Source organism: Rattus norvegicus, chromosome 14, assembly GCF_036323735.1.
Source record: "Rattus norvegicus strain BN/NHsdMcwi chromosome 14, GRCr8, whole genome shotgun sequence".
Classification (NCBI taxonomy): domain Eukaryota; kingdom Metazoa; phylum Chordata; class Mammalia; order Rodentia; family Muridae; genus Rattus; species Rattus norvegicus.
This window is the reverse complement of record NC_086032.1, coordinates 13,179,379-13,191,804: the sequence shown is the minus strand read 5'-3', so window position 1 is coordinate 13,191,804 and position 12,426 is coordinate 13,179,379. Positions and strand designations below refer to the sequence as shown.

Here is a 12,426-nt window from a genome sequence, read left to right as displayed (position 1 = left end):
TTTTTAAGATATATTTATGTATTTATGCATACAAGTGCTCTCCCTTAATGCAATCCAAAGAGGTAATCATATCCCATAACAGATGGTTGTGAACCATCCTGTGGTTGCTGGGAATTGACCCCAGGACCTCTGGAAGATGATCCAGTGCTCTTAACCGCTGAGCCATCTCTCCAGTCCCTCAGAACACATTTTTAACTGTAGCCATTGGGAAGTTGAGACAGGACCAGAACAATGAGCACTTCAGTTATTCTCACTGGCTAGATAGTGAGTTGGAGGCCAGGCTGAGCTGAATGAGATTGTCCAGGGGGCTTTTTTGTTTATTTTCCAAGTGCTTATTTTACATTACTCCCCATTAACACACCTCAAAATCATCTGTCCTTATGGACATTCATGTCTTATCCATAGAAAAAGTTTTGGTAGAATTACTCTTAATTGTTACTTTATTTTTTTTTCTATTTTTAAAACATCTTTTCAAAGTGTTAAGTCTTTGTGGAAATAGGCTAAAGATGACTAGACTGTAAGTTCATTTTATATTTGCATGTATGTGCTCAATCTTGTGTGTGTGTGTGTGTGTGTGTGTGTGTGTGTGTGTGTGTGTGTGTGTGTGTGTGTTTCTCCCAGCCCTCAGGGATCACTGTCCAATATTGGTCCACAAGTGCAAAGGCATTGAGATGCCGAACAGGAATGGGGTGGGTGGGAGAGTGGAATGTGTTGTTGGAATCCTTTGAGTACATACAGTGAATGAGATCAACAGGATCAACTTTACTTGGGGTGATTCAAAGCTTATATAATTTGGGGGTCTCAGGTGGAAACATCCAGGATGGGAAAAGGTCATTGGCTGAAGGCTTAGGGTACCAAAATGCCTCATTAGCATGGGGAAGCATTTCAGGACCCATGCTACCTGAATGGGCTCTTGTCGAGAGAAAGGAAGTTGAACATGTAGTCTGACTAAGGCTACATGACATTCTCCAGGTAGAGGATTTTTGAACTCCCTAGGCAAGGTCAGATAAGAGGAAGTCCTGCCATTGAAGGAACTCCTCCATATTGCGCCAAGGCCGTGAAAGGCTACCCAGTTGATGGAAGACTTCAATCTTAATTAGCAGAGTTTTCTCACATGTGTGTTTCCACCTCTGTCTTTACTCCTGCCAGTTTCGGATGGACAGCACACGAGTCCAGAGATGGCCCTCACCATTCACTTACTGCACTCTGATCGGCAACCACCAGCCTTTCAGATCAAGGCTCCCCTGCTGGAAGTTAGCCCTGGAGGCCGTACCCCTTTAGGTGAGAACTGGGGGGCCTGAAAGAAGTGTGGCTTGGACATTGGACTGCACTGCTGAGGCATTCCTGTGGAAACTTCTTGATGGTTGCCCAAAAGGCAGTAACCTCCTCCTCCAGAGTGTGTGGGCTCCTACCTGCATCCATCCTCCTGCCCATTCTTATGCAAATCAAAGCAGTTCTGAGCACAGGAGAGGGGGGAAACAGATCCTTCAGAGGCCAGCCCTGTGATGGAATGCTAAGCAGAATTTATTTCCCAGCCTCCCGGAGTTTGATTTGTTATCCTTGCTCCAAAGTAAAGTAACAGAGCTGTGGAGAGAATTGAGGGAACAGGTTTCAGTGACTGCTTTTGGTTTCTGTTTAGAAAGTGACAGGGAACAGAAACGACAGAAATGACCGATCACAGCGACCTTCGGAAGCCGTGAGGAGCCACGGCTGCCCACCTTGTGCATGGTTCTATTTATTTCCAAATACGTTTGTTCTTTACAGCGTTTAGTGAGTTTTCTTTTAATCAAGGACATTCTATTAGTGAACGGCCCACACTGTGATATTTTGTTAGGTGCACTCTGTAGATCCGTGGGTGTTGACTACACGTGGATTTGGTCCTGAAGTTAATCCCGTAATTTCTACAATTCGACCAAAAATTGTTCGTAAACACTGTTATAAACGAGCATTTAGACAACCTTGAAAGTCTTTTCTATGCTATACACTGCTTCCTTGGTGGCCAGAGCAGCTATCATGAAACCTAGCTCTTGGTAGATAAGGGGCGTAGCAAGACCAGTTTGTGGATATTTCTGAAAGAGATTCGTCAGGACAGGCCTGTGGCCAACCTTATGTGCTTGCTCTCATTTGGATGGGAGGAAAGGATATTTCAAACCGTGAGCTTCCTACTTCTAAGGGAACGTTTGAAAGAGCCTCCCCATAACTGCTGGGTGGGCTGTTCCCATCTTCACTATGATTAGGGATTGCTCACTGCTGGACCTGGTGCAGCTGACCTGTGGTGTTGATCGTTGGCGAGCCTCTCTTTCTCCTTCCCGCAGGCCTGCAGTTGGTAGTGAGAGATGCTGAGGTGGTGCCTGAAGAACTCTTCTTCCAGCTTCAGAAACCTCCACAGCATGGCATGCTCATGAAGTACACAGCAAAGTCCTCAGTGACCATGTCTGCAGGTAGCTGCTTTCTCTATACCTGGTCCACTTGGAAGGTTTTTTTAAACATTTAATTATTATTAGTTTTATGTGACTTAGTTAAAAAAAAAGTGAAATGTGTTTGGGCATTTAAATAGGAGAAATGACATTTTCAGCCTAGACTTTAGACTTCTGTCATGTACCTCCAGCCCCTGCCTGCCCCAGCCATGATCTAAAATTGGGGAAGCCTCAGGTGAGATTGGCCAATGAGCCTCTAGTTCTCTTGGCTTTTCAGGGAGGCTCATATGTTCGTTTAATTTCATATGTGAATTTTTACAGTGTTTGTCTGAGACTCTGGTAATTTTAGCTATGTTTCTTCACTAAAAAAAGAGACAGACCTTGAAATGGCTATGCAAACTGTGTAATAGTGTGGCTGTGTAGCCGGCTTTTAACATAATATCTAGTGTGTTTTCCTGGATAAAGGTACTGGGGTCACACAGTTTGCTCAGCAGTTAAGGCCACTTGTTTCTCTTCCATAGAACCCAAGTTCAGTCCATACCACCCACAGGTAGTTCACAGCCATCAATAACTCCAGTTCCAGAAGATCCAATGCCCTTTCCTGACGTTCACCAAAACGCACACGTGGCACACATCTATTTCTGCGGGCAAAACATTCATACACATAAAATAAATCTAAAAATATTTTCAAATATATATTGACTGCTTAGGGAGTGTAGAAAAGCACACAGAAAACAATAAAAAAAAATCTAGGTGTTTTAATTCAAATAGTGAGCCCTTAGATATTAAAAACAAATGTTCTTTTTGTAAAGTCCTTACCCAGGAATGCTGTGTGTCACTTCCACAATCTGTGCTTTCTCAAGTCCCTGAAAGGCTCCTATCTATCTATCTATCTATCTATCTATCTATCTATCTATCTATCTATCTATCTATCTATCTACCTACCTATCCATCCATCCATCCATCCATCCATCCATCCATCCATCCATCCATCCATCTATCTATCTATCTATCTATGTATCTATCTATCTATGTATCTATCTATCTGTTTGTCTGTCTGTCTGTCTGTTTATTATGTAGTAATACATTCTTCTGAATTTCCCTGGTGGGGTAAATCTTTGCCCTTAAATGCAGATTAAAAATTTAAAGAACAAATAATAGACTCCTGGGAGTCAGCAAGGCAACTCTTTTTAGGGTAATGGAAACAGAATCATCATTAGGACAGCTTTTGCAACATCCCAGGAGGAGCATAAAGCCGCCCTTGTCCCGTTCCCTCCGTGTCGCATTGAACCTGCACTTGGATGCGGTGCATGGCGTCCGAAGGTGTTGGTAAAGAGTTAAGAGCTGATTTTAGGGGCGGCGTCCATCAGCTTTAGTGGTGCTGAAGCTGGGCACTTAGGGAGTAGCTGGTAAGACACAGAAGGAGCTAAGTCCTCAGCCTCAGCACAGATGATGTCATCATAGCAAGGAATCTGCAGCAGCTGGGACTGCCAAGGATGCTCGGGAAGACCACTGGCAAGTCGGTTTCCACAGCCGTTATGGCCGCCCATACCTGGAGACATGCTTCACTTGAGACAGCAACAAACAAACAAACAGAAGTCCCATGACCCGACGACTTTGAGCAACTTGAGTATTTGTGAATGACGGTTTCTGAAAGTCTGATCAAACTTACGCTTTAAAATGTCGAATTGAATTGCATTTAACTTCGTTTTCCTCTGTGATCCTACAACTTCCCACACTCCCTGTTTTGTCCGCTACGGTGATGTGTTATAAATTATAACACATCTGAGCTATGCAATCGCTACAACCTTTAACATCAAGAAACGACCTCCCTCACAATGCTAGTGTTCAAAAGAAGGGCCTTGCATGTGCTAGGCCATCACTGATCCCAAGCTCTGAGCCCTCAAGTGTATTTTCACATTTTCAATTTAAAAAAAATTAAACACCCAAATTTAAATAATGCACCCGATAGATCAGAGAGTGCTGTCTCTTGAGTCTTCAAGAAATGTCTACTACCTCAAGAATATAAGTGTATTCTTTGTTTTTCTAGAACTAGGAATGATGAATGTCCACTCAGGGCCCAATATTAGCTCAATATGATTTAAAACCTTAAAAAAACAAAACACACTAAGGCTATCACCCTGAGAAAAGAGCTACCTTGTAAAACAGCGTCTCACCTTGAGAATAGGAGAGGACGGCCTGAGCCACCCTTCCTTGACACAGAGGGAATCCTAAGTTGGGTGAGTGCTTAGATTCCTTAGACCCACAGTTTACAATTCTAGGCACACTCTGAAATCGGGAGAACAGACGTGCTGCGTGAATGAGAAACATCACTCCCAGAAGTCACTGGCTTTACAGCTTTGGGTTTGTTTTATCCTTGGAAGGTGACACTTTCACCTATGATGAAGTTGAGAGAAACGTTCTGCAGTACGTACACGATGGCTCCCCTGCCTGGGAGGACAACATGGAGATCTCAGTCACAGATGGCCTGACGGTGACAACCTCAGAAGTAAAAGTGGAGGTGTCCCCGTCGGAGAACCGAGAGCCCAGGCTGGCCCCCGGCTCCTCCCTGAGCATGACTGTTGCTAGTCAACACACAGCCATAATCACCAGGTCACACCTTGCGTATGTGGTAAGTCCTGACATTGATCCTCTTGTTCTTGGCACTTCTGACTGGACTGCCTAGGACGGTGCGCCATGTCTGGTTGTTTGGGCAGCAGGTATAGACTGTGTAAAAGGCTCTTTCCTTAGCAGCTTTCCTTCGAATCACATTGTGCATTCTGGCCTCGCCCAGTGTCTTAGTAGTGGACGAGTGAAAGTCTCTGGTGATTGCTGAGGACAAGGTTCTGCAGATAAAGCACTTGATGCACAAGTGGGAAGCCTAGAGTTTAGATCTTAAGGACCTGTGTAACAGCCATGCTGGCACAGCAGCTAGCCCGTAATACCAGCACTCAGGAGGGAGAAGAGGTCCCCTGAGCCAATGGACTAGCTAGATTACCTGAGTTGGCAAGCTTATTCTAACAAGAGACCTTGCCTCCTGTGACCAAGAGAGACACAAAACACCATATTTGGCCTCCACATGTTTATGTATACACATGTGAACTTACATGCACATACACCTATACCACAGCCTCACATACGCTCAAAAAGAAGAAAAATTATGATGGAAATTTTGGGAACCCCAAGGGCGTGTGATGGTCATCAGGCAACAGTTCCCTTGTCCTAACAGCTTCAGGTCCATTGTTTGAGTGTGGGTGCTAGTGCTCTGCTGGGATTTTAGGGAAAGCACAGTTGAGAAGAGTTTACCTGGTTGGCGATGAAGGGGTCACGGCCAATCCTGGCTTCCTAAAAGGAAGCTGACTTTTGCCAGCTTTGTTCTTGTCTAGTCTAGACAAGTCTTGTCTACTCTAGTGCTACAGAATACAAGGCTCTGCTTGGTGCCTCTCTGTAGATTTCCTAGGCCCGACGATTGCCTGCTGGCCCTCTCTTACCCTAAAATGAGGCTAAGTGGAGGAAGCAGGAAAACTCAGAGAGTGGGGATTTCCCCCATGTCTGGCTCAAACTTGATTAAATGATCTTCGTAATTAAGCTCATCTCCCTTCTTTGATTCTGCATCTAGGGCAGAGGATAATGAGGTTAATTAATTTTATTTTGCAGTTATTTGTGTTATAAAAAGATAACTGCTGCCTATAGAAACATAATAATGATTAGTTGTTATGCTTTGAAAGGAAGGATAATTATTTGAATGGTAATTAGTGTTACTATTGAATTTTTCCTTCACTGGCCTCAAAATGACAGTGAAGAGTCTGTCTCTACCCCTCGTTTTTAAACGCACTGTATGGTCTAAGTTCCCCTTTTCTTGGCTGAGGAATCTCACTGTAAAGTCCCAAGTAATGGGAATGAGATAAAGCACCGGCTTTTTCAACATCTGCTAATACACAGATGATTTTTCTCCCCTTTAAATTGCCTTTTCCTAAATGATAAGACACTGAATACCATTCAATTTCTGTTGCGGGTGTGCTACAGTTTCAGCAAAGTTCCAACGATTTTTAATTGGCAGATTAATTTTTATCATATGTGAAGGTCTTTTGATCCTGTGAAAGTTATAAATTTGTAAAAAAAAATGTATGAATTCAGACTTAATCAATAGATCACCGGGCTTGAAAGATATTTGACAGCCCGAAATAGCAGCCTAGGAATCGTGCCTGCCCATTAACCACATATTATAAACTGCACACCAGAGCGTGAACTCATTGACAACTGAACATATATTTTCAAAAACTGATTGAATGTGAATTTACCCAGCAGAGCAGAAAGATTTCAGGGAATGCTTCTAGCCCGCTGAAAGCACAGTGTGGCCTACGTTTTTACGGGATACACACAGCCCGTCCGTCAGTTGTACTGTATGGGGAATGTTTTTCCTGAAATACTGAAGATTTCAGTAACGGAAAAGTCATGCAGAATGACGTTCATAAACGAACAGAGTGCAATGAGGTAGGGACAGCTGAGTTTCTTTGTGATTAGAGCGTGGGCACCAGGAAGGAGATGAGAGGAGAGGATGACGGGATATACCAAAGCCAAGGTGGGATTCATTCTTTAAGTCTATCGCATGTTTCAGCTTTAGATAGGGCCTCAAATTATAGCCAAGGATGGGCTGGATCATCTGGTCACTTCCTGCTTCTGTTTCCCATGTGCTTGAATGATAGGTGTTCACATCGAGTTGAGTGCAGTGCTGAGGAGTGGATCCCGGATTTCATATGCTAGGCCAGCGCTCTAACCAACAACCACCCCCTGCATCAGCTTCCTCAGTGTAGGGGTTGCTGGGCTTTGAATTGATAGGTTTTAACGCAATCCTGCCTCTCCAGAGTGTGATGGCCACTGGCAAGTTGTTTATAGGCTCTTGACTCACTGTTCTCGTTTGTAATTCGAGAAGTGCAAGATTAATACTAAACAGCATATGCCATCCAAACCTGAAATAATTCAAAGTACAACACCTTATTGTTATTCTATACTGTGTATCTGGGAATCAGTTTTAACAGACTATAGAACCTTCCATGGAAAAACCGATGCTATAACCAACTGTATGAAAAACCCAAATGAATTTCCAGACAAAGAAATAAAAGAAGGGAATGAGGAGGAAGAGGGAGCCAACCACGCTAGCCCCATGCTGGCCTCTAATGTCAGCACTTAGAGTTGTCAGTAGGAAAATAGGAGCCCCTTACACTTAAGGTCAGCCTGGGCTACATTAAAAAGAAACTTCCAAAATATAAAAAGGGGAGAAGGAAAGAAACCACCAAAGATTAGAGTCTAACTTGTTTTTTTTTTTTACATCAAAGATATACTTTCTAGTAATATATCAAGTCATATTTAAAGACTCAAACCTGGAATGGTGTTGTGCACCTTTAATCCCGGCACTCAGGAGGTAGAGGTGTGTAGATCTCTGAGTTCAAAACCATCCTAGACTACAGACCTAGTTTCAGGACAGCCAGAGCCACATAGTGAAACCCTGTCTTGAAAAACAAAATAAGTAGTAATAAAGGAAAGGAGAAACAAAATGAAGAATGATAAAAGGGTTCCAGGGTAGAATAAAAGAAGTGCACACAAGTTAACTGTGTGTGCATGTTCTGGTATGTTTCTGTGCACGTATCTGTGACTATGTGGAGACCAGAGGACAGTGGCTGTGTATTGGGCTTTTTGTTTGAGACAGTCTCCCTCACTCACCCAAGACTCTCCATAACTGCTAGGCTGACTGGCCTGTCAGAGGTCTGCCTGTCTACTCAACACTGGGGTTATAAGCATATGCCACCGAATCTGACTTTCTTTAATATAGTTTCTAAGGGTCAATCTCAGGTCCTTATGGGTGCAAATCAAGCACTTTCCTGACTAAGCTGTCTTTCCAGACCTTAAATTAATTAAATTAATTATCTAATTCTCATGTTGAATGATAGGTTCGTGTGTGTGTGTATATATATATACATATATATGTTAAATAATTATGTATATTCACTGTAGCTACATATTACATGTTAATTTATTTAGAATGGATAAGAAGAATAAAATGAAAATAAGAATTCATCCGAAATGAATATGAAGGGCTTTGAACAGGGAAACGACACGAGAACAGGGTCTGCGTTCTCATGCATGTTAATGAACTCACCATCTCTTAGCTGGTCTTAAATTTAGTGATATATTTTTTAATTATGACAAGGTATTTTGAAGAAGAATATAATAGCTTATTTCTCACATTTTCACCCCAGGACTTTTTCAAAAATTGAAGTATAATAAGATAATGCCTGGCACAAAGCAGTCATTTCTTTGCCAGATTTGCTGTGAGTCAAAAACTCTTTCTTCTAATTAAGAGTCAGGTATGCTGTCCTTGAGCTTTCTCGAAGCTCAGGAGAGGTTACCTGAAATTTTCCAGTGGTCTTTCTGAGATCTTTCTCAGTGAGAACTCACAGGAGTAGTAGGCGGTAACTCTGGAAACCAATGCTTTCTAGTTAATCCTCCACAAGGAGAAAACACTAGGCGTATTCATTTAGAAGATGTTCTCTGGAGTCCTGCTAGCTGCCTAAGTTCCCTCCTGGGCTAATATCAGGTGGGCTGAGGCAATTCTGTGATGCGGATGGACATGACAGGGACCCGGAGCTTGCTTGCCTGGCCCAGCTCACACCTGCTCCACATCCTTTGTCACTCAGCAGCTGCACAGTGTAGCCAGGAGAACTTGCCTTTCACAGTAAAACTGGTCCTGCAACATTTGTTTTCATTGTTGCCAAGATAAAACAGAGAGTTGCCACATTCATAGTCAGATCCTCTGAACTACATAGGACCCAGGGAGATTTTCCAAAATGACGTCTCCTGCCTCCTAGACATTTCCAAAAATATTCTTGAAGAAAGAGAAAATTGTTCAAGAAGATGTTCTGTTATTGCTAATGCAGACAAACAGAAAGCTGATTTTATTTCTCAATAAACAACACAGGAGAAGGAAATGTTCTCTGTTAAGATTAAGTGTTCTAGGGAGCGATCCATTGATTCAGTCCTCACAGAAGGCAGTCCACAGGCCCTCCTAAATTCTTTTGTTAATCCAAATTTTTGTCACATTGGTATTGCTTCGAGTGAATCATTGGCTAAGCAAATCCTGTTTTACAGGCTTTTGTCCTTGTAGAGCGTATTATATACACTATAAGGGAGTTCTATGTATTTCTAAAGTGCAAAGTGGTTTTTAGACACCGCAAAAGAAGCCTGTGCCTGTGTTTATAGAGCGACGAGTTAGAGCCACCATCTTCTCTTCTGTATTACGCACATATAATAAAAACAGTCCCTCATGGCTCTTACAGAAACAATAAAACATGTCTTTGTTTTACACCCTATACCATGAGTGCATTTCCCCACTGTTACCATGAGCTTGTCTTCTGAGAAGATATTATCCCAGAGCCATTTGATGAAGACTAAATACTGGGCTTTCATGGAGTTGGGTGGGGTATTTTTTAGGACAGTGGGCAGGTGCCCTTATATTACGGGGAAGATCCTGTGGGACTCTAAGTACCTTGGTCTCCACAAACCTGCTTTTATGTCCTAACTCATATTTGCCCGATTAGGATGACTCTTCCCCTGACTCAGAGATCTGGATTCAGTTAAGTTCTCTGCCATTGTACGGTGTGCTCTTAAAGACCTCAGGACCTGACATGGAGGAGCTCTCAGGGGATTCCAATTTCACCATGGAGGACATCAACAGTAAGAACATTAGGTACGTAAAGACCACCACGGATTCTTGGAAGGATTTAGTTTTTAACAATTGTATAAGCAAAGGCTGTGGTTCCTTCAAAGAGCACATCGTTTCTGATCTCATTTTTATATAAAAAAAATTACAACTCCTTCTCCCCAGCTCGTCAGGGTGAGTCAACCTTTTTCCTCTTGTAGGTACTCTGCTGTGTTTGAGACGGAAGGGCAATCGGTTACAGATGGCTTCCACTTCTCTGTCTCAGACATGGACAACAACCGTGTGGACAACCAGGTCTTTACCATCACGGTCACTCCTGCCGAGAACCCTCCTCACATCATTGCCTTTGCTGACCTTATCACGGTAAACAGCTCTCAGATCAATAAGTATCAGGGGCTTGGGAAAGCTGGCATCCTTGGTAATGTAGCTAAAGGATTTCTGCCGAGATGGGCTACCAAGTTCTTCCCCCAAAGTATTTGGGCAGAGATAACAGACAGTCTGTGGCTGTCATTGTAAGGTTTGTGTGTGTGTGTGTGTGTGTGTGTGTGTGTGTGTGTGTGTGTACATATATACGTATGTATACATCTGTATATATAAAATAATTATATACAGAAGATCAAGCCATTATAGTCACATAACACACACATGCACAACACACACACACACACACACACACACATACACACACTAGAGCATACTGGATATTGTTGGCAATGGTAATAAAACAGAAGTAGAATATACTTTGGGGGATTATATAGTTTAGTGTTGTTAACAATTAAATCACGGAAAACTGACCCCACATGAGCTAAAGCAGCCTAGATTATTAACAAGATTACGAGATCCTGTGTGAGAGGCAGCATAACGTGTCTGTCACTGAAGTTACCAGCCTGAGTGCCTGTGCCAGCTTTCTTAGGGACGACCAGACTGGCTTTGCAACAAGCACTTAATTCTTTCTAGCCTCTGTTTCTCCCTTAAATATTACACATTCTACTACATAAAGATTTCTCTGGTGATTAATTAAAATAGCCTGCATCACTCCTAGCGTAGTATCTGATGCATGGCAGGGGGTTCACAGCTATTAATTTTCCTTCTCTTGCCTTACACACACACAATAATACCCAAAGCCTGGCTCCTTTCTGGCTCTATTGAGGACTTTAAAATTCATGAAACTCTGAATAATTTCCAAGTAGTTGTGATCTTTTTCCTATCTTCCCCATCCTCCAACTTGGGGAAGTAACTGGAACCATTTCCATTCCAAGAGTCTCATTTTGTAGTTTATAGGCCCACCCTGCATCTAGCCACGAGTTCAGAGTAAAATGCCTTGACCATTTCCTGCAGGCAGGTGAAAAACATCAGGCCCAGACTGCAGAGTTAGTGCATAAAACCAGGCCCTAAAGAAAAGGTTAGTTTGAACAACTGCTTTTACATATGTTGATTTATTTTCTTCTTTGATGTTCAGATAAGCATTAACTTTCAGGTACAGTGAGTCCTTTATTCCTAGACCCCTATAAATATACAATATGAGGGGATAAATGGGACTTTTATTCTAGGCGGTGACGCCTGTAGGACAGTCAACCCCAGGGAATGTGAAGGAGGCTACATCTGTCATTCTCCAGCTATGCTCTATGAAATTCTGATGCCTGGAGAAGGCAGCTGTCCCGCCCTGAAACATGTTGAGATGGGTGGTTAGAACTGGCCAGAACTGCTTTATAACCAGATCCATCACTGCAGGAAGTGCAGCGTTGACAGGAGATGCACAGCTCTTATCTTTTTGAGGGGCTGAAAGATCGCCCAGCTTTGGCAGCAGATACTTTTCCTCATCTGCAGAGATCTGCCTCTCACAAAAGCGGACCTGGTGCTGATGGTGACCCGAGGCAACAGCTTCCGGTTCTGTCCCCTGACCCCTACTGTAGTTCATTCAGCATTCCTTTCTTCTGTAGGTCGATGAGGGAGGGAGAGCACCACTCTCCCTCCACCACTTCTTTGCCACTGAAGATCAGGACAACCTTCAGGGGGACGCTGTCATTAAGCTAAGTGCTCTGCCCAAGTATGGCTGCATTGAGAACACAGGAACAGGTAACCCTTGTTGCTGGGCAACTATTTAGGATCTGGCAATGGGGGGGGGGGGATATTCTAATTAAACCTGGACGCGGAGCATTACATCGAGATGGACCCATTATTTCCAAGAACCTGGGAGAAAGGAAAGTTTCTTTCATAAATGAGAAAAAAAAAAAAAGGTCACTTAGCATTTTCTTTATGCCGTGCATTTTTTTAAGCATCAAAGATATATCA

At 42.9% G+C, this 12,426-nt stretch overlaps 1 protein-coding gene across 2 annotated transcripts in view; it reads left to right on the top strand.

Annotated features, from left to right (window-relative positions):
* Nucleotides 1-12,426, top strand: part of Fras1 (Fraser extracellular matrix complex subunit 1) — a 411,526-nt gene that overhangs the window by 315,091 nt on the left and 84,009 nt on the right. For both annotated transcript variants that reach the window (XM_039091669.2, NM_001415086.1), the window contains 6 exon segments: nucleotides 1,150-1,281; nucleotides 2,316-2,441; nucleotides 4,802-5,049; nucleotides 10,013-10,161; nucleotides 10,335-10,497; nucleotides 12,075-12,210. In XM_039091669.2, coding sequence (XP_038947597.1) covers nucleotides 1,150-1,281; nucleotides 2,316-2,441; nucleotides 4,802-5,049; nucleotides 10,013-10,161; nucleotides 10,335-10,497; nucleotides 12,075-12,210 — 954 coding nt within the window.